Raw genomic sequence first — 24,109 nt, 5'->3', positions numbered from 1 at the left:
CTGATTTCTTTGTCAAGCTCCGCTATTGGTACGACCCATCAACCAACGGCAACCACTCGCCGCGTGCCTCGCGCCGAACAAAGCGATGTGTTTCGTTCTCGTTAGATCGACGTCCAACAATGAAGCGTTTTTACTTAAACGGTGGCAGTGTTGTAATTTCGACTAAAAAATACTTGTGCGTTGAAATCGGAGAAAATATGTATCGCAAAGATGCACAAAGTAAGATCATGTTAGGTACATGTCAAAGAAAAACATGTTAGCCTGCATGGGCGTAGGTTCGTGTAACAATTTATGCATAATCGTTCATTCCAGAAGCCTCCTTCTGAGAATATATGCATCAAAGAGGAATTAGGGAAAAAAAAAAGGTAGCCATACTGTACTTATTTTTTTGAGAGACAGGTCTCCTCCTCTCCTCGGCGGACATCCCATCTCCATTCAACTACTCCACCAGGTGCAGCGCGGGGAGCAGATGCAAGATGGGAATCGGGAGCACCTCCACAGGCGGTATATGAAGGCGACACGGTGAGGTCCGGCGAGGGCCGGCGAGAGGCCAGCCAGTAGGTGCGGCGGCGCAGGGGATTTTGATGGAGGAGGCGATTGGAGATGGAGACCGACGGGAGGGACTCTTTGTTTTCTTTTTTCTCATCTACTTTTGGTTCACCTTGCTGATATTCCACGCAAATTCAAATGAATATAAACCGGTGGAAATCATTGTGAGGGAGCGATGTGGGACTAATTAACCTAGAAGCTAGAATATCGAAGCGATTGGATCCATGGTTGCCTGCAAGTGCTTCTGCAAACGATCGGGCTGGCCATCCGTGGCTTTCTTTTTGGGCCCAGTTTGGTGATGAGAACGGCCCAGTTTCGTGATGAGAAGGACAGGTCACAGGTGCGCAGCACCGTCTTTCTTTTCAATCGTTTTCACTTCCCGGTGGTATTGGTGTGTAATATGCGATTTGGTGGGAGGGTAAATCCGTCCGAAAAAAGCGTTGACGAAAATTTTGGCAGAAACCTTAGCTCCTTTATTATTAGGTATAGATTTTGAGGAATGCTTCTGTGCTTTCCAGCATTTTTTTGGCACGACTTCTAAAGCAAACGAAAGGCTGTGATTAGAAGAGATAATCCACCTGCGTTCAATAAAGAAAGGGGCAATTTAGTCACTACGTATTAATTGCCGTTCGTTCATATCCACTCCACAGCGGGCCCGAAACCGCAGCGTGCGCAATTGCCCACAACCCACGTACTCGTTCTAATGGCTGCCGTATTAAGGGTCTGTTTGTTTGGGCTGCAGCTTTTGAGAAGCAGCTGCAGCTGTTGGGCTGTGAAAATGCAGCTGTGAGAAGCAGCTGTTAGAAGCAGAGATTTGATGTTTGGCATGACAATTTGTTGTAGCTGCTGCTGTTGATTTTAGGAGTGAAATGTCTGGAATGCCCCTGAGTGCTTAAAATGTTGTATAAATGTTGAATTACCGTGTTTAGCTAAGTTCACATGTTTTTTTGGCTAAAATAATTTTGTATCAGAATAATTTTGGTTAAATCTTATTTCAATATTTTAAACAAATTATAAAAATAGGTTATAATCCAAAAATAAGCAATATTTATTCGCAAGAAAAAGCAATATGCATACAAGATACATCTGCCGAGTATGTAGAACTGAAAAGCAATATGCATACATCAGCCGAGCATGTAGAGCTGAGTTTAATATCCATCGAGCATACATGCGCAGATCGAACAAGATACATGATGTACGGGTAGATATATCCATCAAGCATGCGCAAATCCATCAGCAATCTCGCAAAAATTTGTGCTCACAGACAGGACTTGCACTTTTAATCAAAAAAATTGTGCTCCACGCGCCGGCGAGCACGGGGACGAGGGGACGAGCTCCACGCGGCCGCGAGCACGGGGACGAGCTCCACGCGGCCGCGAGCACGGGGACGAGCTCCACGCGCCGGCAGGCCTCGGCTAGCTCGGCAGACGAGCTCGATCGGGCGGAGAAGGCCGGAGGCAGAGTCGGCGGAGGCGGAGACGAGCTCGTCCGGGCGGCCGTCGGCGGCCGAATCAAGCCCGGCGGCGAGCCTCCATGGGTGGAGGTGGTCGCGGAAGTGGCCGGAGGCGGCGGATGGGTCAGGGCGGCGGTCGCTGAGCTTCCGGCGGCGGACGAGCTCCTCCTGCCACTTCGGAGATGGCGCCCCGGCCGATTCGGGGACGGAGAGGGGGGGCGCTGGCGGCGGGAACGGAGAGTGGGGGAGCTGGTGGCGGAGAACGCCGCGGCGGGCGCTGGCGGTGGAAAACGCGGCGGCGGCTATGGGGAAGAACGACGGCGGCGGCGGAAACCCTAGCTCGGGTCAAGGAGGAGGATGGAGCGCGTGGGGGGAAATGGGAAGAGAACTCGGGGTGGGGGTGTCAGGGGGCACCTCTCGGTGGCAGTTTTTTGGTAGTTCATCCGAAGTCATGAGGCTATTTTTGTCCACCGTATTTCGGAAGCTCGGGAAGCAGGCAAAAGCACCTCCCGGGCTGCTTCGATCGACTGCGGTTCCCGTAGTTCATTTGCCCACAGCGCTTCTGCCAAGCGCTTCTCTATTTTTGACTGTTTGGTTGGACTTCTGCTTTTGAACCCCTAAAAGCAGCAAAAGCAGAAGTGGAAGCCCAAACAAACAGGGCCTAAGTCATGGCCGGCGGCCGGACATAGAGGAGATGGCTGATCATTCGTCGGTCTTCCTGCACACGGGAATACGTCGTTGGTCTGACGCGGTGGTCGCGCTGGCCGCACTAGATAGGCTAGATGTGTAATTAACTTCATCTCCACCGCGTCCGGCCGCCGGCAACGGCCGTGAAGCTTTGTTTGGCAGAGTGCATGGATGATGGATCGTGGGTATTGTGTAGTCGCACAAGGTGCAGTTCATGCCTCGCTCTCACGTGGATATTAAAGACGAGTAGTAACCGCAATGGACGTGCAGTGACCGGATGGGATGGCCCATTCCCAATGAAAGCAGGTGGATTAGTTCTTGTAATCACAGCCTTTGCTCTTTGCTTTAAAAGTTGTGCAAAAAAACTTTCAGAAAGCACTGGAGCACAAGCCTTTTTATAATCAGCTATGTATATATAGTATAGGCTCTGCTGCAAAGAATACTGACCACGTTATTGTATAGAAGATGCTAATCCTATCAGGTTGCATGGACGTATGCTCCCCGCCGGGAGATGCGGCGATCTCCCTTTTGCGCTAAACAACACATGATAATGGCGAGGAAAGAACTATTCGCCTTTGGATCGAGCCAGCAGGTTTGCTGAATGAAAAGGCAGACGAACACCTACCACTTGATCTCTGGCTAGTCTCCAGTCTCCTCCACCAGCTCAATCATCCCCACGCGCCGCGCGTACGTGCTGTTGTTTTCATGTCGTCCCGTCGGTCGTCGATTCGGTTGGTGGTGTGCAGAGCCACACAACACAGGAGAAGGAGAGGCCGGAGATTATCGATTGGGCGTTTGAAACCGACCATCCACTGCCACCGGCGAGGGACAGGGTCGGCACCGCCGCCGCCGCGCGCATTCGGCTGTGCTCCACGGAATCGGGCCCGGCCTGCTGGCCGGCTTGCGATCAATGTGGTCGATGTCATCGCTCAGAGCTCAGAGCATCTCCAGCCGTTCTCCGACGAGCCTCTAGGACGCTTTTTTTTCATCCGGATGGACGAAAACGGTCCAGCCGCGTCCCCGGCTCCTCATTTTCGCTCGGATTTCGGCTTTCATCCGTCCGGCGAGCCCATGCCATCCCCGACCCTCCGGGGAGAGCTCGGGGACTCCGGATAAAACGAAAGAGCGGGAAACGTAGATGGCGCCTGAGCGCGCGGGCGGGGGGGGAGGGTCCCGATCCCGCCGCTTTCGGTGGGACGCGACGAGCTCGACGCCGCTATCGACACTGTGCTGGTCACCCTCACCGACGAGCAGCGGGCGGAGGAGCGGTACCGCGCCGACAACTATGACGCCTGGAACGAGTTCTTCCGTCTCCGGCACGAACGGAAACTCGCAGCCTTCAACGGCCCTCCCCCTCCTCCAGCGCGTAACAACACCGCCGGCCGCCACCGCTGGTGGGGTGCGCTGGGCCGCACGCTCGCCCGTGTACTCACACACATCGAGGCCGGCAACAACCCCCCCCCCTTGGGGATGCCGGCGGCGGCGCCGAACGCTGGGACCTCGAGCGACGACATGTAGTATTTTTTTATATTTCTATCTGGCCGAATTCAAATATATGTACGAAATCGGCCTATATATGTACGAACTCGCCTACGTATGTTAAATACCTTTAAATTTCGCTTTTGTTTGATCAAATTTCTCCTTGTTTTGTAAGAATTCATCCATCCTGGACTCGCCGCTGGGAAAAATGGACTCCCCGGGTCAAAAATTACATCCATCCGACGCTAAATAGCGCCGGATTTGGGCGTGGGGATCCCCAACGGCTGGGGATGCTCTCATGGTTGGCTAGGGTTCATGAATGGAGGGGCCTCGCGGTCAATGCCTAGCTAGGCCATCGGATTGGAAACAAGGAAAAAATGTGCTAAATGAAATAGGGTGATCTTTCAAAATACGCTATGCATGTTATAACATGCTAATAGTGTATTATTTTATAAAATAGCGTTTCACAAAAATTATAAAAAATAACAAATATATCGTGTATACTAAGGATTTCAGCAACTAAAAAAATCATCCAAATCACAATGATCAACAAATCGAATTTACAAAGTACAGATCACAATGAAAGACAAAGATTTGTCACAGTCTAACAAGTAACGTCAACAATTTAACATCTATAATCCAGAATTAGATGGAGAATTAAGATTTAAAAAAGATAAGTAGAAAACTAACTAGCCAATGGGCATAGTTCAGATAAACAATTAACGAGCCAACAACATAGTAGAAGTAGAAATTAAACAAAATTATATGAACTAGATGGATAATGCATGGGGTCATCATCCGATTCGGAAGGACCTGCACATTGCAGCTCATCATCACGGAAAACTGGAAGCAACTTCCTTTTACTAGGCTGACAAAGTTTATTTCTTTTTGTTGCAGCAAAAGCTTTTGCTCATTGTGTTGTTAAGTCTTCTCCTTTAACATGTACATGTCGTGCAAGGAGTGGGAATCGTCGATGTGGTTCTTTGGTTGCCAACGACTTGAATGGCTAGGGTTAGAAAATTGGAATTTAGGCTCGTGGGCCAAAAGACCTAAAATGACTAGTCGGCTACTCTATTTCCCTGCGAAAAAAGAGTACCACTACAACTCTACAAAAAATAGCGTGCCGCTAATAACGGTATTACCGTCGCTGCGAGCTAAATATGCATAGCGTAGCGTTCACTCTCAAATACGCTATAGCGCCGCTATAACGCCAAAATAGCGCGCTATTTTTTCGTTGATTGGAAACGCTAACAAAGGGTTCCTGCACGCTTTCGTCCTGACGAAGTTCATATTCTTTCACTCTCGTGAGGGCGAGCTTGTTACCTGACCAGCGCTTAGTTAGCTAGCATTAGCAGTGCGTAGATTGGGCATAAATAAGTTGTACTCCCTCCGTTTTCTAAAATAAACGTCATAATTTCTTTTAAAAACGATTGAATCTACACATAAAATGTGTCTAAAACTCTAAATACATATAAATCTAGACAAAATCACAACACTTATTTTGAGTGTATTACGGGTGATGACGACGCGTGTGCGCTGTCTCCTTTCTGGAGGCGTCGATTTTAGAGAGTTTGGAGTTCAGGTGTTATCTTGATGATGGTTGTATTGTTACTGCTAAAGCTGAAATACCGTAGCGGGGTTTTATTTTCTTAGTTTATTTTCTTTATTTAGCTGTGTGCATCCGTACTGCCATTAGAGTATTACGTTATTGCAGAAGCTGTGTGTAATTAATATCTCTAGATGTTAATATATTTCATTTCTTAAAAACCATATGTACGAGTTGTTTAAACTTTAAAGGTGCCTGCTACTTTTGGTTCTCTGTTTCTCCTAGAACTTTTGAGCATGGCAGTGAATGCCATATAACACGACTGCATGCCACATGCTCAATCCATGTTTTTATTTTTCTTCTTATTTAGAATAAATTGGTTATGTTTATTTTTAATGCCTCCACTTGCTCTTGATATTGAGTTGATGTAGAAGCTGTGTACTTACGTCAACTCCATATTGATATATTCTCCTTCTTTATCCAAAAAAAAAAAACATGCTTGATCAGTTACTACTTCTATTTGAAAAAGGGACTACTAGAAGTTCACGAGTTTCAGTGTTCTCCATTATACTCGCACCTTTCACCTTTCTTGAAAACAGAGAAAAGCTCAGCGAACACCTGGAAGTATAAAAGTAGATACTTCACTTTGCTCGTACGTACGAATTCCATTCAGTAATACATACGCCATGTGTTACTCCTGTTTGGCATGGTGGGTGTGTATGCGAACTTGCTTGAGGAAGAACCGTAGCTTTCAGATACGGATCACAGCCACTATGGGGCCAGATTCTTGGAGCAGAAGGTTACGTTCACAACATCCCGAATCCCCGATCGATCGATCAAGTGGGAGTGTGGGAAGGATCCCATAAAGTGATTAAAGATTGCTGCCCGTGTTCTACATGCCTGCGTCCGTAACGCGCCTTCTCCGGACGGATTCCAATCCTGGCTGGCTGTAACTCGTAGCCAACCATTCACCGGCTATCTCTAACTTTGGACATCGGCAAGTATCCAGGCCTATTACAGACCTCAGAAGCTTTCTACTTTCTTTTTACGGAGAGCAGAACACGGCAATTATTTAGTAAGAGCATCTTCACTGACACCCGTAACGACCCGAATAACAATTTGAGGGTTGGCGATATTTTTAAGCTCACACCGATACGTTCTAAAAGTAGCAGTCCTGTTTTGGAGCCCAAATAGCTGGGGTTTAAGCCAGCTGTCGAGTTGGGGGCGCCAGCCTGTCCACATAGAATTTCGCCCCGTGAGTTCCTCTTGGTAGCAAAACATGCTCATTCCCCACCTGCTCTGCCCCCTCCCGATCTGTCTCCCAGCCCTCTGAATCACCATCGTCACCTCTCCCATGTCTGACCTTTGCCCTCCCACCCAGAAACCGTCGTTGTAGGTACCACTAACACCTCAGCCATCTCCCACCGCTGGTTTTGCCGAACCTGTCGTCGGTATCGACGGCTTTCCCGTCACCCACCGCCCATAAGGAGTTCGGCGGATTACCACGGTGGACAAAGACGGTGAGATGATGGTGCAGTTATTCATGCAGGAGGAAGCCAATGCCACCGTCGAGCGGCAACAACAGTTGTTGATGTTGACCAACCTTCTTTGCATTCACCAGCACGTACTCGTCATCCCTCGGCGTGGCGGTTCGAGGGTTGGGAAGGCGCTGAACTAGGACCGGCATCGGCAAGATGGAGAACTGCTACTTGACTCCGACTACTTTGCCGGTGATGCAACACATACATCCAAGGATATTTGGCACTTTGATTTCGGAAGAAGGATCTGTTCATGAAGATTATGTTCAGAGTGAGGAAGTACGACACATACTTCATGTGCAAAAAAGACTGCACCGGCTTGCAATGGTTGGGCCAGACTATTTGAGGGCACCCAACGCAAATTATACTGGTCGGATTCTGGCACAAAATGAGCGAGAGGTTCCCGTTGGTGCTACTCGAGAGTATTGACGGCATTCACTGGGGATGGAAGAATTGTCTATTTGCTTGGCAGGCCTCTGAATTTGGAACACTACTTTCTCCAGCATGGCAGGAACTCACAACGATATGAACGTGCTGCAACGCTATCTAGTGTTTGCAAGGATACCTGAGGAACATGCTCCGCCGGTCAACTTCGAGATCAACAACCACACATACAAGAAGGGTACTATCTAGTGGACGGTATCTATCCACAATATGATATATTTGTGAAGACATTTCCAGATCCTGCTTCGAGAAGGAATCTTATTTTGCGACATGCAAGTGTTTATACTCAACTATAGAATGATCTAGTTGAGTATTTGTGAATGCGGATAGGAAACACCCCATGATTCATGAACTTGTTGGATTGCAATTTATTTGATTCTTATATGGATAATTTAATTTGTATTTTTGAAATATTTGTGTGAAATAATGTATGTGTTTAAAAATTGTAAATACACTTTAAATTATTATTTGAACTATGAAAAATGTTATAATTTCGTGAAAAAAGAAATATCATTTTTGGGTTGGGTGGGGGGCATATGAAGCGCACCAGTGTGGAGCGGTCGTGTCCCTAAACTAAGGAGCTCCTGCCGACACGTCTCATACAGCCAGGGTCCAGGGCAACAAGGGCCACGGCCCGGGGCGCAGGAAAATTTTCTTGTTACTACTATACCGAAATAAAAATAGTGGCCAGGGGCGCAGCTCAGGTCAGGTCCAAGTCACGAAAGCTGGAACCGTCGTTTCGCCTCAATCTGCCTACAGCCGCGCGCTTCTCTCGTACACGCAGCGCCCGCACAGGATTCGATCTTGGAACTTTCGCAGCGCCACGCCGCCACGCCAACGAGGCCACGCCGGGTCGCCGGCTGCGTCCTTGATCATCAACCGCGTGCGCCACACTGCCGCCACATCCAGCCTCCATCACTGCTGCATCGCCCCGCGCCCCGCCCCTGGCCATTGCCCCCTGCCCAGTTGCAGGACTACTGAGGGCTGAGCTGCAACCAGACTGCTGTTAATCCATCTCAGAGACCCCGCTGCAGGGACTCCTGTTGAGTGCTGATCGATCTCCAAGACTCCAACAGTCCAACTGTCCAGCTGTCCGGTAATTGTTTGTTTAAGAAATAGACACTAGCCAGCCAGGGAACAGAGTTTAACAATTATTTGTGGTTGATTTTATGTGTAGGATATTTTCCATCGATCTCAACACATCAACAAATCCTCATGTACGTTCTTGGAGATTTAGCAATAGATCTGAAAATATATGTGCATGATTGCTACAGTACCAAATTTTCTCCATTATTAGAAGAGTTTCTTCTAGTTATTCTTTCCCCTTAGTTTTTGGTCCGGGGTTTGCTCCAATCCTGGCTCCGCCACTGCATACAGCTGCATCGACACTATTGCTGGCTACCATATAGAGCGTGAGGGTGAGGATGCTCTAAGCAACGGAGACTAGGAGAGAGGGAGAAGGGTCGGGAGCTGAATATATAAGAAGCCACACGGACGAATGCCTACCACTCTGGGCGATTTGCTATGCAAACCTCTAGTTCCTTGACACGGACTTACATGCCCATCGTTGCCTGCAATTGCTTTTAGCCACCTAACTTTCATAGGCCATTAGCGCAGATGGTTCAAAATGGTCCACATACAAATAATTTAAGCAAATCCAAAAAGACTTAAATTATAGTATGAAAATGTGGCCGGGGCAGTTAGAAGTTTACGTTTTGCCCCTTCGCTTTTTTTTTTTTGGTTTCTGCAGTATAGGCCTATCTAGGTTCTTGTCTTTCTCAGCTCCGGTCATCGCCATTCGAGAGGGAGAGGTCTAGGCCAGGGTCGCTGATTGATACGTCTCCGACGTATCGATAATTTCTTATGTTCCATGCCACATTATTGATGATATCTACATGTTTTATGCATACTTTATGTCATTATTATACGTTTTCCGGAACTAACCTATTGACGAGATGCCGAAGGGCCGCTTGTCTGTTTTCTGCTGTTTTTGGTTTCAGAAATCCTAGTAAGGAAATATTCTCGGAATCGGATGAAATCAACGCCCGAGCATCTTAGAATCCCCGGAAGCATCCAGAACACCCGAGAGAGGCCAGAGGGGGGCCACAGGCCCACCAGATGGTAGGCCGGCGCGGCCTGGGGGTGGCCCGCGCCCCCCTAGCGTGTCGTCGCCTCGTTGACCTTTTGATGCCGCCTCTTCGCCTATAAGAAGCCCCTCGACCTAAAACCTCGATACGGAAAAGCCACGGTACGAGAAACCTTCCAGAGCCGCCGCCATCGCGAAGCCAAGATCTGGGGGACAGGAGTCTCTGTTCCGGCACGCCGCCGGACGGGGAAGTGCCCCCGGAAGGCTCCTCCATCGACACCACCGCCATCTTCATCAACGCTGCTGTCTCCCATGAGGAGGGAGTAGTTCTCCATCGAGGCTCGGGGCTGTACCGGTAGCTATGTGGTTAATCTCTCGCCTATGTGCTTCAATACAATAATCTCATGAGCTGCCTTACATGATTGAGATTCATATGATGATGCTTGTAATCTAGATGTCATTATGCTAGTCAAGTGGATTTTACTTATGTGATCTCCGGAGACTCCTTGTCCCACGTGTACAAAGGTGACAAGTGTGTGCACCGTGTGGGTCTCTTAGGCTATATTTCACGAATACTTATTCACCGTTATGAATGGCATAGTGAAGTGCTTATTTATATCTCTTTATGATTGCAATGTGTTTTGTATCACAATTTATCTGTGTGCTACTCTAGTGATGTTATTAAAGTAGTTTATTCCTCCTGCACGGTGTAATGGTGACAGTGTGTGCATCGTGTAGTACTTGGCGTTGGCTATGATTGTGATCTCTTGTAGATTATGAAGTTAACTATTGCTATGATGGTATTGATGTGATCTATGCCTCCTTTCGTAGTGTGAAGGTGACAGTGTGCATGCTATGTTAGTACTTGTTTGGTTATGTTGATCTGTCATGCACTCTAAGGTTATTTAAACATGAACATCGAATATTGTGGAGCTTGTTAACTCCGGCATTGAGGGTTCGTGTAATCCTACACAGTTAGTGGTGTTCATCATCCAACAAGAGGGTGTAGAGTCTAGCATCTATCTATTTATTCTGTTATGTAATCAATGTTGAGATTGTCCACTAGTGAAAGTGTGATCCCTAGGCCTTGTTCCTAAATACTGCTATCACTGCTTGTTTACTGTTTTACTACATCTTTATTTCCTGCAATATTATTACCATCAACTGCACGCCAGCAAGCACTTTTCTGGCGCCGTTACTACTGCTCATATTCATTCACACCACTTGTATTTCACTATCTCTTCGCCGAACTAGTGCACCTATTAGGTGTGTTGGGGACACAAGAGACTTCTTGCTTTGTGGTTGCAGGGTTGCATGAGAGGGATATCTTTGACCTCTTCCTCCCTGAGATCGATAAACCTTGGGTGATCAACTTAAGGGAAACTTGCTGCTGTTTCTACAAACCTCTGCTCTAGGAGGCCCAACACTGTCTACAAGAATAGAAGCTCCCGTAGACATCAAGCTATTTTCTGGCGCCGTTGCCGGGGAGGAAAGGTAAACGGCACACACACACCGGACCCCGAGCAACTAAGCTATTTTCTCGGCGCCGTTGCCGGGGAGGAAAGGTAAAGGCACTCATACTCCGGTCCCGTGTAAAGTACTTTTCTCGTTGCCGTTGTGTGTGTGCTCGAAGCTATTTCCTTTAGATCCTGCAATTGCATCTTTTTGTTTCTTGTTTACACTAGTTTGGCATAATGGACAACAATGAGCTTCTTATTCTATTTCCTGATTTAAGACATGGATGGATTGATGCGAAAATTAAAAAACCTATGGAACATATTAGTATGAACGCTTTGAACACCATTGTTGCTAATGATATGGAAAATTCTAAGCTTGGGGAAGCTGGTTTTGATGAGCATGATCTTTTTAGTCCCCCAAGCACTGAGGAGAAAATTTACTTTGATGATACTTTGCCTCCTATTTATGATGATTATAATGATAGTAGTCTTTTAGTACCGCCTGTTATGGAGGATAAATTTGATTATGATTACAATATGCCTCCTATATTTGATGATGAGAATAATAATGATAGCTACTTTGTTGAATTTGCTCCCACTACAACTAATAAAATTGATTATGCTTATGTGGAGAGTAATAATTTTATGCATGAGACTCATGATAAGAATGCTTTATGTGATAGTTATATTGTTGAGTTTGTTCATGATGCCACTGAAAGTTATTATGAGAGAGGGAAACATGGTTATATGCATCTTAATAATATTAAGTTTCCCCTCTATATGCTGAAAATTTTGAAGTTACTTGTGTTTTATCTTCCTATGCTTGTCACTTTGTTCTTCATGAATTTATTTGTGTACAAGATTCCTTTCCATAGGAAGCATGTTAGACTTAAATGTGTTTTGAATTTGCCTCTTGATGCTCTCTTTTGCTTCAACTACTATTTCTTGCGAGTGCATCATTAAAACTGCTGACCCTATCTTAATGGCTATAAAGAAAGCACTTCTTGGGAGATAACCCATGTGTTTATTTTGCTACAGTACTTCTATTTTATAGTTGTGTCTTGGAAGTTGTTACTACTGTAGCAACGTCTCTTTATCTTATTTTTGTTGCATTGTTGTGCCAAGTAAAGTCTTTGATAGTAAGGTTCATACTAGATTTGGATTACTGCGCAGAAACAGATTTCTTGCTGTCACGAATCTGGGCCTAATTCTCTGTAGGTAACTCAGAAAATTATGCCAATTTACGTGAGTGATCCTCAGATATGTACGCAACTTTCATTCAATTTGAGAATTTTCATTTGAGCAAGTCTGGTGCCTCAATAAAATTCGTCTTTACGGACTGTTCTGTTTTGACAGATTCTGCCTTTTATTTCGCATTGCCTGTTTTGCTGTGTCGGATGGATTTCTTTGTTCCATTAACGTCCAGTAGCTTTGTGCAATGTCCAGAAGTGTTAAGAATGATTGTGTCACCTCTGAACATGTGAGTTTTTGATTATGCACTAACCCTCTAATGAGTTTGTTTTGAGTATGGTGTGGAGGAAGTTTTCAAGGGTCAAGAGAGGAGGATGATATACTATGATCAAGAAGAGTGAAAGCTCTAAGCTTGGGGATGCCCCGGTGGTTCACCCCTGCATATTTCAAGAAGACTCAAGCGTCTAAGCTTGGGGATGCCCAAGGCATCCCCTTCTTCATCGACAACTTATCAGGTTTCTTCTCTTGAAACTATATTTTTATTCGGTCACATCTTATGTACTTTACTTGGAGCGTCTGTGTGCTTTTGTTTGTGTTTTTGTTTGAATAAATGCTTATGTGGGAGAGAGACACACTCCGCTGGTTCGTATGAACACATGTGTTCTTAGCTTTTAATGTTCATGGCGAAGGTTGAAACTGCTTCGTTCATTGTTATATGGTTGGAAACAGAAAATGCTACATGTAGTAATTGGTAAAATGTCTTGAATAATTTGATACTTACCAATTGTTGTGCTCATGTTTAAGCTCTTGCATCATATACTTTGCACCTATTAATGAAGAAATACATAGAGCTTGCTAAAATTTGGTTTGCATAATTGGTCTCTCTAAAGTCTAGATAATTTCTAGTATTGAGTTTGAATAACAAGGAAGACGGTGTAGAGTCTTATAATGTTTACAATATGTCTTTTATGTGAGTTTTGCTGCACCGGTTCATCCTTGTGTTTGTTTCAAATAACCTTGCTAGCCTAAACCTTGTATCGAGAGGGAATACTTCTCATGCATCCAAAATCCTTGAGCCAACCACTATGCCACTTGTGTCCAACATACCTACCTACTACATGGTATTTCTCCGCCATTCCAAAGTAAATTGCTTGAGTGCTACCTTTAAACAATTCAAAATTTATCACCTCTGATTTGTGTCAATGTTTTATAGCTCATGAGGAAGTATGTGGTGTTTATCTTTCAATCTTGTTGGGCAACTTTCACCAATGTACTAGTGGCTTCATCCGCTTATCCAATAATTTTGCAAAAAAGAGTCGGCAATGGGATTCCCGAGTCCCAAATTAATTAACCTAAATAGACACTCCTCCATGGTATGTGATTGTTGGACGGCACCCGAAGGATTCGGTTAGCCATGGCTTGAGAAAGCAAAGGTGGGGAGGAGTGTCATCATAATAAAACTAAAATAAAAAGGCACTCCTTCATGGTATGAGATTGTTGGCGGGCACCCGAGGATTGGGTTAGCCATGGTTTGTGAAAGAAAGGTTGGAAGGAGTGCCACCCAAAAATAAAAATAATTCATGGGAGCCGCTCTTTGAAGGTTTGTCTGGCAAGGGGGTTAGAGTGCCCACTACCATTCGTTGACAACAACAAACACCTCTCAAAATTTTACTTTTATGCTCTCTTTATGTTTTCAAAACCAAAGCTCTAGCACAAATATAGCAATCAATGCTTCCCTCTGCGAAGGGCCATTCTTTTACCTTTTATGTTGAGTCAGTTCACCTATCTCTCTCCACCTCAAGAAGCAAACACTTGTGTGAACTGTGCATTGATTCCTACATACTTGCATATTGCGCTTGTTATATTACTTTACATTGACAATATCCATGAGATATACATGTTATAAGTTGAAAGCAACCGCTGAAACTTAATCTTCCTTTGTGTTGCTTCAATACCTTTACTTTGATTTATTGCTTTATGAGTTAACTCTTATGCAAGACTTATTGATGCTTGTCTTGAAAGTACTATTCATGGAAAGTCTTTGCTTTATGATTCAGTTGTTTACTCATGTCATTACCGTTGTTTTGATCGCTGCATTCATTACATATGTTTACAATAGTATGATCAAGGTTATGATGGCATGTCACTCCAGAAATTATCTTTGTTATCGTTTACCTGCTCGGGACGAGCATGAACTAAGCTTGGGGATGCTGATACGTCTCCGACGTATCGATAATTTCTTATGTTCCATGCCACATTATTGATGATATCTACATGTTTTAGGCATACTTTATGTCATTATTATGCGTTTTCCGGAACTAACCTATTGACGAGATGCCGAAGGGCCGATTCTTGTTTTCTGCTGTTTTTGGTTTCAGAAATCATAGTAAGGAAATATTCTCGGAATCGGATGAAATCAACGCCCAGCATCTTAGAATCCCCGGAAGCATCCAGAACACCCGAGAGAGGCCAGAGGGGGGCCACAGGCCCACCAGATGGTAGGCCGGCGTGGCCTGGGGGTGGCCCGCGCCCCCCTAGCGTGTCGTCGCCTCGTTGACCTTCTGATGCCGCCTCTTCGCCTATAAGAAGCCCCTCGACCTAAAACCTCGATACGGAAAAGCCACGGTACGAGAAACCTTCCAGAGCCGCCGCCATCGCGAAGCCAAGATCTGGGGGACAGGAGTCTCTGTTCCGGCACGCCGCCGGGACGGGGAAGTGCCCCCGGAAGGCTCCTCCATCGACACCACCGCCATCTTCATCAACGCTGCTGTCTCCCATGAGGAGGGAGTAGTTCTCCATCGAGGCTCGGGGCTGTACCGGTAGCTATGTGGTTAATCTCTCTCCTATGTGCTTCAATACAATAATCTCATGAGCTGCCTTACATGATTGAGATTCATATGATGATGCTTGTAATCTAGATGTCATTATGCTAGTCAAGTGGATTTTACTTATGTGATCTCCGGAGACTCCTTGTCCCACGTGTGTAAAGGTGACGAGTGTGTGCACCGTGTGGGTCTCTTAGGCTATATTTCACAGAATACTTATTCACTGTTATGAATGGCATAGTGAAGTGCTTATTTATATCTCTTTATGATTGCAATGTGTTTTGTATCACAATTTATCTGTGTGCTACTCTAGTGATGTTATTAAAGTAGTTTATTCCTCCTGTACGGTGTAATGGTGACAGTGTGTGCATCGTGTAGTACTTGGCGTAGGCTATGATTGTGATCTCTTGTAGATTATGAAGTTAACTATTGCTATGATGGTATTGATGTGATCTATGCCTCCTTTCGTAGTGTGAAGGTGACGAGTGTGCATGCTATGTTAGTACTTGGTTTGGTTATGTTGATCTGTCATGCACTCTAAGGTTATTTAAACATGAACATCGAATATTGTGGAGCTTGTTAACTCCGGCATTGAGGGTTCGTGTAATCCTACACGATTAGTGGTGTTCATCATCCAACAAGAGGGTGTAGAGTCTAGCATCTATCTATTTATTCTGTTATGTGATCAATGTTGAGAGTGTCCACTAGTGAAAGTATGATCCCTAGGCCTTGTTCCTAAATACTGCTATCATCTGCTTGTTTACTTGTTTCTATCGCATCTTTACTTCCTGCAATATTATTACCATCAACTGCACGCCAGCAAGCACTTTTCTGGCGCCGTTACTACTGCTCATATTCATTCACACCACTTGTATTTCACTATCTCTTCGTCGAACTAGTGCACCTATTAGGTGTGTTGGGACACAAGAGACTTCTTGCTTTGTGGTTGCAGGGTTGCATGAGAGGGATATCTTTGACCTCTTCCTCCCTGAGATCGATAAACCTTGGATGATCCACTTAAGGGAAACTTGCTGCTGTTCTACAAACCTCTGCTCTTGGAGGCCCAACACTGTCTACAAGAATAGAAGCTCCCGTAGACATCACTGATCCGCTTCTTGGCAAGCACGCCGGTAACCGGAACAAAGTGTGAGCAACAAGGGGACACCGGAGATGCCACGCGTGACCATACATCTATGGCAGGTGCCCTGGTGAGCCACTGTCTTCAGTGGCACCATGCAAGAGGGCTAAGGAGTGGACAATGCCAGAACGACCACGCTCTAAGGATGGGACGATGCCGGACTAGCCACATGGCGTGTCACTACGAGCTCCCAATCACGGACAATGCATCGCCCATCTCTGGCGCCGCCATGGAGGTGCATGTAAGGTGTCTGACGCCGAGGTCAAGGGCGGCATCGAGGTGAAGTGCTGCTGGAGGACTAGGCCTCACCTCTCTCGCCCCAGCTTCGACCTCAACCGGTAGCGACAGCGCGTGACCTCGGTTGATTCATCCGACCCTCCCCCATATGCGAGCATGACTAGGGATTTGGGGAGATGGAGCTTACATGTGGGTCCCACTTGTTGGGAGAAAAAAAGAGAGGTGGGAATTTTTTTTTTTAGCATTGGTCCGCGGTGGGTTAAAATGGGCCAGCTAGCCTAAGAGGCAATAACAGTAGACCATGGTCCACTTGTTAGCCTCAATGGCTAGATGTCCGAGGGTACAAATAGTTTTTCTTTTAACTTCGTTTTTCAGAAAGTGATTTAACCTTGTTGATTTCATAACTATTTCATTGCATATCAACAAATTATGTATAATGTACCAAAATTTTCAGAAAAATGCCCTCAACGTGTTTGTATAAAATTCATGCATTTTGAAACAATTTATAAACGATTAATACTATAATACCACCCGCTTGGGCCAGTAATTCATTATATGGCTCAAATTCTTGAAAATTTGCAAGAGGCCTACCTACCATGCCCTCACTTGTGGAAATTGCAGTGGTGCCATTTTGCACACTCCCACTTTGAAAAAAAATCTAGAGAGTAATAATATAGCAATCGAATAAGTACCGCGCAGAATGTGTCTTAATTTGTTACAAAGATTCAGTTAACATGAGCCATGTGAACACATAAGTCATAAATAGCATGTAGTGGTTATGAAAAGGCAAAAAAGATCAGTACAACATACGCTGCAGAAAGAAGTGCAACTTAGCAGAACACTGGTTAATACTCCCTCCATCCATAAAAATATGTGTATAAATTTGGATGTATCTAGCTCACGTGAAACCAGTCGCCCGATGGTGGCATCCCGGAGCAGAAACGATGGCTTCTACTTGACTAATGCATCTGCTCTGCTGCCACCTTATATAAATTGACGAACGGCTTGATATGGGAGGCGAAGCGACTACGGTGGGCGGTAAAATGAAGCGATTGGGATGCATATGGCAGTTGCGTGAGAATTAGTGGCGGCGACGCCTTAAGGCTTAAGCTGCTGCAGCAGAGGAGACATTACCGGTGATTACAGAACCATATGAACCGTTATTGCTTTTTTCTTTTCTTCTAAACGAATGGCTAGCAGTCCATGCACCATGGCTGTGCGAGCCCGTGAAGGGACGTCCAACCCAGGTGGCATGGCCAGCCCACCAAAGCCGAATTGGCTTGACCAGGCCCATGTTAAAGAACTGCGAGAATGATTGCAACGAGGAAGCGAGTAGAGACGTGCAGCGCGATCGGGCAGGGTCACGAGAATTAGAGGATGACGTGGATGCACTAGGAAGCATGCAATGATGCAAATCAGCTAGTGGAGAATTTCTATTTAGAGATAAATGGTTATAGTGTGTTTGATTTTTCCTAGTGACTATCTCTGAGAATTAATAGGGGCCATTTATTTGGAATCCGGCGGATAGAAACTACTGAGGTGATAAAGGATAAAGGAAATGTGGATACAAATGCAAATAAGTCAAGCATGTATACCCAGACTACCATCAAAATATATCATAAATAGCAAATGCAGTAGTATACTGCATCTACAGACTGACAGTACACCATCAATTAATTACCATACAATCTGGCAGCCAGATGAGACGCGCTACAGGTAACAAACGGGACGTCCAACACGAAATTTGCACGCACCGTGCCAACGAAAGGACGTCCAGGGATCACATCACGCCAACAACCTTTCCAAACCTGCTGAGTAAATTACATATACATACCACTTTTGAGGCAACGGTTACGAGTTGGTACCATCTCTGGTAATTTTAACAAATAACTACCACTTTTAGGGCAGGAAGTAACAAATAGAGCAACTCTTGTGTTGACACTGATTTAACTGCACGGGCCCACATGTCAGAGCAAACGGCCGTCAGCCAGCCGTTAGGGCACAGCCATTAGACATGTCTGGTCGTACTCCTGGTCGTCGCACAGCTCACTCATTGTCACGCCGGTCCGCTCGTCGCTTTGAGAAGCTTGGCAGCAGCAGCACGCTGCGCTTGCTGGCTGAAGCCCCGCGCTCGCCGGATGTCGGATGATGCTTGGCCAGCTCGCCGCGTCCCCGCGGTAGCTCGCCCGCTTATGCTCGGCCAGCTTGCCGTGCCCCCGCGCGCTAGCTCGCCCGCTGATGCTCAGCTAGCTTGCCGCGCGCGCCCGTTGATGCTTGGCCAGCTTGCCGTGCCCCCGCGCTCGCCCGCTGATGCTCGACCAGCTCAACGCGCCACTGCGCTTGCCGGCCGATACGAGTGGCAACAAAAGCTAGGATACATGCGTGCTAGCTCATAGAAGTTCGTGCGTAACACGCCCATTACGGCCGTGAGGACAGGTAAGTTTCCACGGGAATTTCTCCATTGTGGGTCAGACAGGTCCTGCGACATGGTAGCAGGAAATCAAACCGGCCGGTGGCTCTAAAATTTGAGGTGAGCTGAAGACAGACTAGAAAAAGCGATGGAGCGACTTCCGGATCACGACGATCGAGGTAGAAGACCAACGCGTAAGCGAGCTGCCGGGGATGTGGGTCGAACGGTGGTGTTGACCCGGTGCCGACGGGCGACGGCCGTGCGCGCGCGGGTGGGCTTCGCGGATGGAGCAGCGAGTGGAGATGCAGCGCGGCGTGGTTCTCGGGCGCGGCAGCGGCACGGGTGGAAGACCATAGCAAGGTGCACATGCGTTCGCCGAGGGTGCACGACCTCCGCGATAGAGCTTGCGGGCGCGCAGCCGTCGCGAGCGAAGGCGCGAAGGAGCTTGCGGGCGCGGCGGCCGGCACGGACGGAGATGGTGCCGTCGCAGGGCGTGGTCGAGGCGGGGCCGGACGGCGTTGGCGCGAGGCCGGCATGCGCGCGCGGCGGCGCGGACGGACGGGCGCGGGAGACCGCGGTCCGCGGCTCGTTCTTGCCGCTGGCCGGGTTGCCGCACATGCGCGCGCATGGTGCACGCGTGCCTGCCGATGCATGCTTGGACACTGCTGCTGCTTTGTTCGTTGGGCTGTTTTAGGGTGCGCACGCCATGCACGCGCAGCTGCTGCTTGGCGCGAGGAGACGAGCGAGGAGGTGCTGGTGGCAGCTGCATGCAGGCGAACGCGACGTCGCGCGGAGGTGCCGGTGCACGCCGTAGGTGTTGTGGAGGTGCACGCGGAGGAGAGGTCGATGGGTACACGCACGGCCACGGTGCGAGCGTGAGCAGCGCAAGCCGTGGTGTCGGTCATGGCCTTGGAGAGAAATGGGTCAAAGAAAGAAGGAGAAGATGGGAGTTGACCGGTGGTCCCCGCGTCCATCTTATCTCTTTTTCCGTGAAACAGCCACGTTTCCTGGCCAAATCGATCAATTCCACCAAACCGTATATTCACCAGCGTTAGTCTAAACGGGTCAACTAGCATGGTCTCTTATCTACTCCTGCCCTAACGGCTCGCACACGCCCCGTTAGCTATGATAAGTGGGACCGCGTGATTAATTCGCTGTTAACTACAGAATTGCTCTATTTGTTACAAGCTGCCCCAGAAGTTGCACTTACTTGATAAAATTACCAGAGTTGGTACCTACTCGCAACCGTTGCCCCAAAAGTGGTACCTATATGTAATTTACTCAAACCTGCTTGCCAGTAAGATAGATCGACGAAAACCTAGCATGCCGCCGTCGCCGCGTGGTAGTCCTTGGCCCCGTCCTCCACCTGCGCCCGACGGCCGCACAGGCCGCCCCGGAACAGCAGGAACCCCGCCGCGTGCCCGGCGACGGCCGCGAGGAGCACGCCGACGTTGAACGACATGAGCGCGAGCATGAGCACGTAGGCCAGCCCCACGCGCACCGCGTGCGCCGCCGCCCCGGCCGCCACGCCTCGGCCGCGCGCGGAGAGGAAGGATCCGAGGAACTCGACGAGGACGGCCAGGGCGAAGACGGCGACGAGGGCGAGCGCGTACATGCCGCCGCGCGCGCCGGGCCAGCCGTCGAAGAGGATCTCCGACTGCGTGCCCCAGTAGAAGGTCATGTGCATGTAGTGCTTCCGCCTGACTACGGGCGCCGCCGCCGGGCCCATGCCCATGCCCATGCCGTGCCCTCCCATGTCCATCGCTAGCCGCCGCTGATTCTTGTTGGGAGGTTTCGGTGTTTGCATCTGGGGGCGCCCGGTGGGTGTATTTATGCGGGCGGCGCGTGTGTAGTGTGCAGTACGCCCGTACGACACAGGGAGCGGAAGTACAACGTTAGTAGTATTGGGCTACTTGCAGCTGCATGTCTCTGGCCGCTAGGTCAGAGTCAGACGCGATCCAAAGCTCATTGAGACGGGAGGCGAGTCCAGTCGCGATCCAAATCATCAGATCTCAATCCACGGCATCTTCGAGGATAGGTTACAACTTGCAGGAGCTAGCTCAACTTCTCCGGGCGAGAGGTGGTCTTTGCTTGCAAGCCAACTTCCAGAGTATCAGACGGTGTACATGAAAAACTGAACGATAGCGGAGCCATTTCCTATTCAAGTAGAAGGGAGTACAAGCTTTAGGGTATCTCCATCGGGTTAACGCATTTCGAATGCCAAAAGTGACCGTTCGTTTGCTTCAATCCGCGGACGCAAAACTGGCCTTACGACCATGGATGTTCATTTGTGTCTGGGGTGCTCCAAGCGGCCCGATGCATTTCACTGTTTTTATTTCATTTTCATTCATAGATAGACATATTACATATGTTTTGATGAAATTTAAAGTGATGCAAAATGTGGAAACCTAACTAGGGGTTTCTACTTGCCCTCGTCATCTTCACTGCGAAGAAAGAACACCCAGTCACCCAAACTAGAGGGGTATGTGTGTTCTCGCTGCACTAGCTGCGATGGAAGAACATCTAGAAACCTATACTACTGGCTTCAACTGGCCCTTGCCATATTCGCTGCAAAGAAAGAACACCCTATAAACCCTAAACCTTACGTAATCTGGAGGACGGACTCGAAATGCATTGCGTGCGGGCACCCCCAGTCCGCTAGGGAGGGAGAGCGTGCAGGCGCGGAAGATCCAACACGACCTATCCCTTCCCCAGCAACAACGGCCGCGTCTGCACCCTCGCCCCTCTGGGAGCCATGGATAACGTGGGGAGAAGGTAGACAGAGAGAAGGTGGGTGGCGGCGCAAGGATTGGGGAATGGGGAGGCGGCTAGGGTTGTGTGAGTGAATGGATGCGGTAGCGCCCCATTTTATACACCGGCGGCAGCTGAGGAGGCGGTGGCGCGCATTAAGGCGGGCACCCATTGCTAGACAACCAGTGAAACCTGCATTGTTGCGCTACACGCCATTAATTTGGTGTGCAGACGCAGAAGCGAGACCGCCAGTGCTGAGGCGCCACACAGAAGACGGAGCAGAGAGGGTCGCCGGCGCCGCTAGGCGGGGCCGAGGCAGAAAGGAGCGCACGCGTGCAGCATTCGCGGGGAAATTTGTGCCGCGTTTGCGTCCCCGCAGACAGGCAGATCATTATGTGTCGGGCCGCTGGGATGGAATGCATACCCATTTTTCAACCGCACAGAGGCAAACAGTCGCTCTGTGTCTGTTTGTGTCGGGTCGTTGGAGATGCCCTTAGAAAGAGCAACATCCTATGTGAAGGCACCTACACTCCGATCTGCTAGGCATCGTCAAGTTAGCACAACAGGAGGTAGATGTACCTAATCCTTGATAGTGTCCAACAAAATAGTTTCGAAACACAGGCAAAAAAATTACCTCATAGATTAATTAAGGAGAAAAATATTGTTCTGTTAGGCATGGAAAACTCTATGAAAACTGTTATAACAAAATCACATTGGGACTGCTCCTAAAGCAATAAACTCACAATCTAGACACTTCCCACACCCTACAACCACATCAAACAAAGAGTCTTGCTTCAGATCTTGAATGGTTTCTCCTCCATAATACATGAGTGATGGCTAGTTGCCACCTTATTTGTGCTTGCATCCTACTTGCCTTCTTCATCAAGAGGCAACCAATCGTCTTGCGGGATCTAGGGCTAGCACCCTCCAAGCTAGCGATAATTTCACAAAGCTTTTATGTGAAGGGAGTCATGAAAACATATGGCAACCCACCAAATGCCACAACTTTCTCACCCACTAAAGAGTCACATAGACAATGCACCCGGGAAAGAATAAAACATCACCTGAAGCTTCCCAACCAACAAATTAAGATGTTGGCGACAATCTAGCGACGGTGGTGTGGAAGCCACCGCCGAGGAGTCCACCTTTCAAATTTAGATGCACCATCAATAAAGGAGGAGCGGGCTCCCTACATAGACCCCGAATCTCTGGCATGATCACCGTCACCAAAGCCATGACCCCTGCAGGGCAACTGGGTAGGACCTAACATGAGGAGATAAACAACCGTGGAGGCCTTCTTGCTATCATCTATATAACCTACAAGGATCTCAGGTGGAGTAGAGACATCAAGCGCATCCGGGAGCTGCTCTTGGCAGCCCCACTTTGACAAGAAAAATCTCAACCCACGCTAGGAAGTCTTGAAGCTCGCAGCAAAACAACAAAACATGTTCAACTAGACTAGACTACAACTGCACATTTGTCGTGGAAGGGGGAGGAACAGAGGAAGGTGCAACAGTACACCAGAGCAACCAAGGTTGGCCTACAAGCTTCTTTCCACTCTAGAATTGAGGTTGCGCCACTGGTGGACGGAGAAGCATGGCGAGTCGAGGCAGGGACTACACCAAGAGGCATGGCAAGAAACTTACCTGCTGCTTTGAAGCACTAACGCGCACGATGGCCTGATCATAGCCAACGAGATCATCAAATATGATCTCTATAGTTGGCAACACGATGACAAGGGAATAGCCAACGACAACATCTTGCATGATGCTAGTCATGCGGGGCATCAAAGTTGGTGTGGACAATGATATCAGGGTTTGCGTTTCAAAGATGACAACACTATGCTGCTTCGAGAACCACCAACAGTCATGCGCGTTGATACGTCTCAAACGTATCTATAATTTCTTATGTTCCATGCTACTTTTATGATGATACTCACATGTTTTATACACATTATATGTCATTATTATGCATTTTCCGGAACTAACCTATTGACGAGATGCCGAAGTGCCAGTTCCTGTTTTCCGCTGTTTTTGGTTTCAGAAATCCTAGTAAGGAAATATTCTCGGAATTGGACGAAATCAACGCCCAGCATCTTATAATTCCACGAAGCTTCCAGAACACCCGAGAGGCACCAGAGGGGAGCCCTGGTGGCCCCACACGTGTGGGCGGCGCGGCCAAGGAGCCAGGCGCGCCCCCCTAGTGTGAGGAGGCTCCGTAGCCCTTCCGACTCCGCCTTTTCGCCTATAAGAAGCCCCCTGACCTAAATCTTCGATACGGAAAAGTCACGGTACGAGAAACCTTCCAGAGCCGCCGCC

The 24,109-nt window shown here is 47.9% G+C and overlaps 1 protein-coding gene across 1 annotated transcript; it reads right to left on the bottom strand.

Annotated features, from left to right (window-relative positions):
* Positions 1-20,358: 20,358 nt before the first annotated feature.
* On the bottom strand, positions 20,359-20,802 carry LOC124662846 (copper transporter 3-like). Its single transcript, XM_047200632.1, has one exon. The coding sequence runs from the start codon at positions 20,800-20,802 to the stop codon at positions 20,359-20,361; it is 444 nt and encodes a 147-aa protein (XP_047056588.1).
* Between the last annotated feature and the right edge of the window lie 3,307 nt (positions 20,803-24,109).

This window comes from Lolium rigidum, chromosome 6, assembly GCF_022539505.1.
Source record: "Lolium rigidum isolate FL_2022 chromosome 6, APGP_CSIRO_Lrig_0.1, whole genome shotgun sequence".
Taxonomy (NCBI): domain Eukaryota; kingdom Viridiplantae; phylum Streptophyta; class Magnoliopsida; order Poales; family Poaceae; genus Lolium; species Lolium rigidum.
This window is presented reverse-complemented; position numbering and strand designations above follow the sequence as displayed.

Coding starts and splice junctions, on each gene's coding strand:
- LOC124662846 (XM_047200632.1), bottom strand. CDS start 20,802: ATGGACATGGGAGGGCACGGCATGGGCATGGGCATGGGCCCGGCGGCG.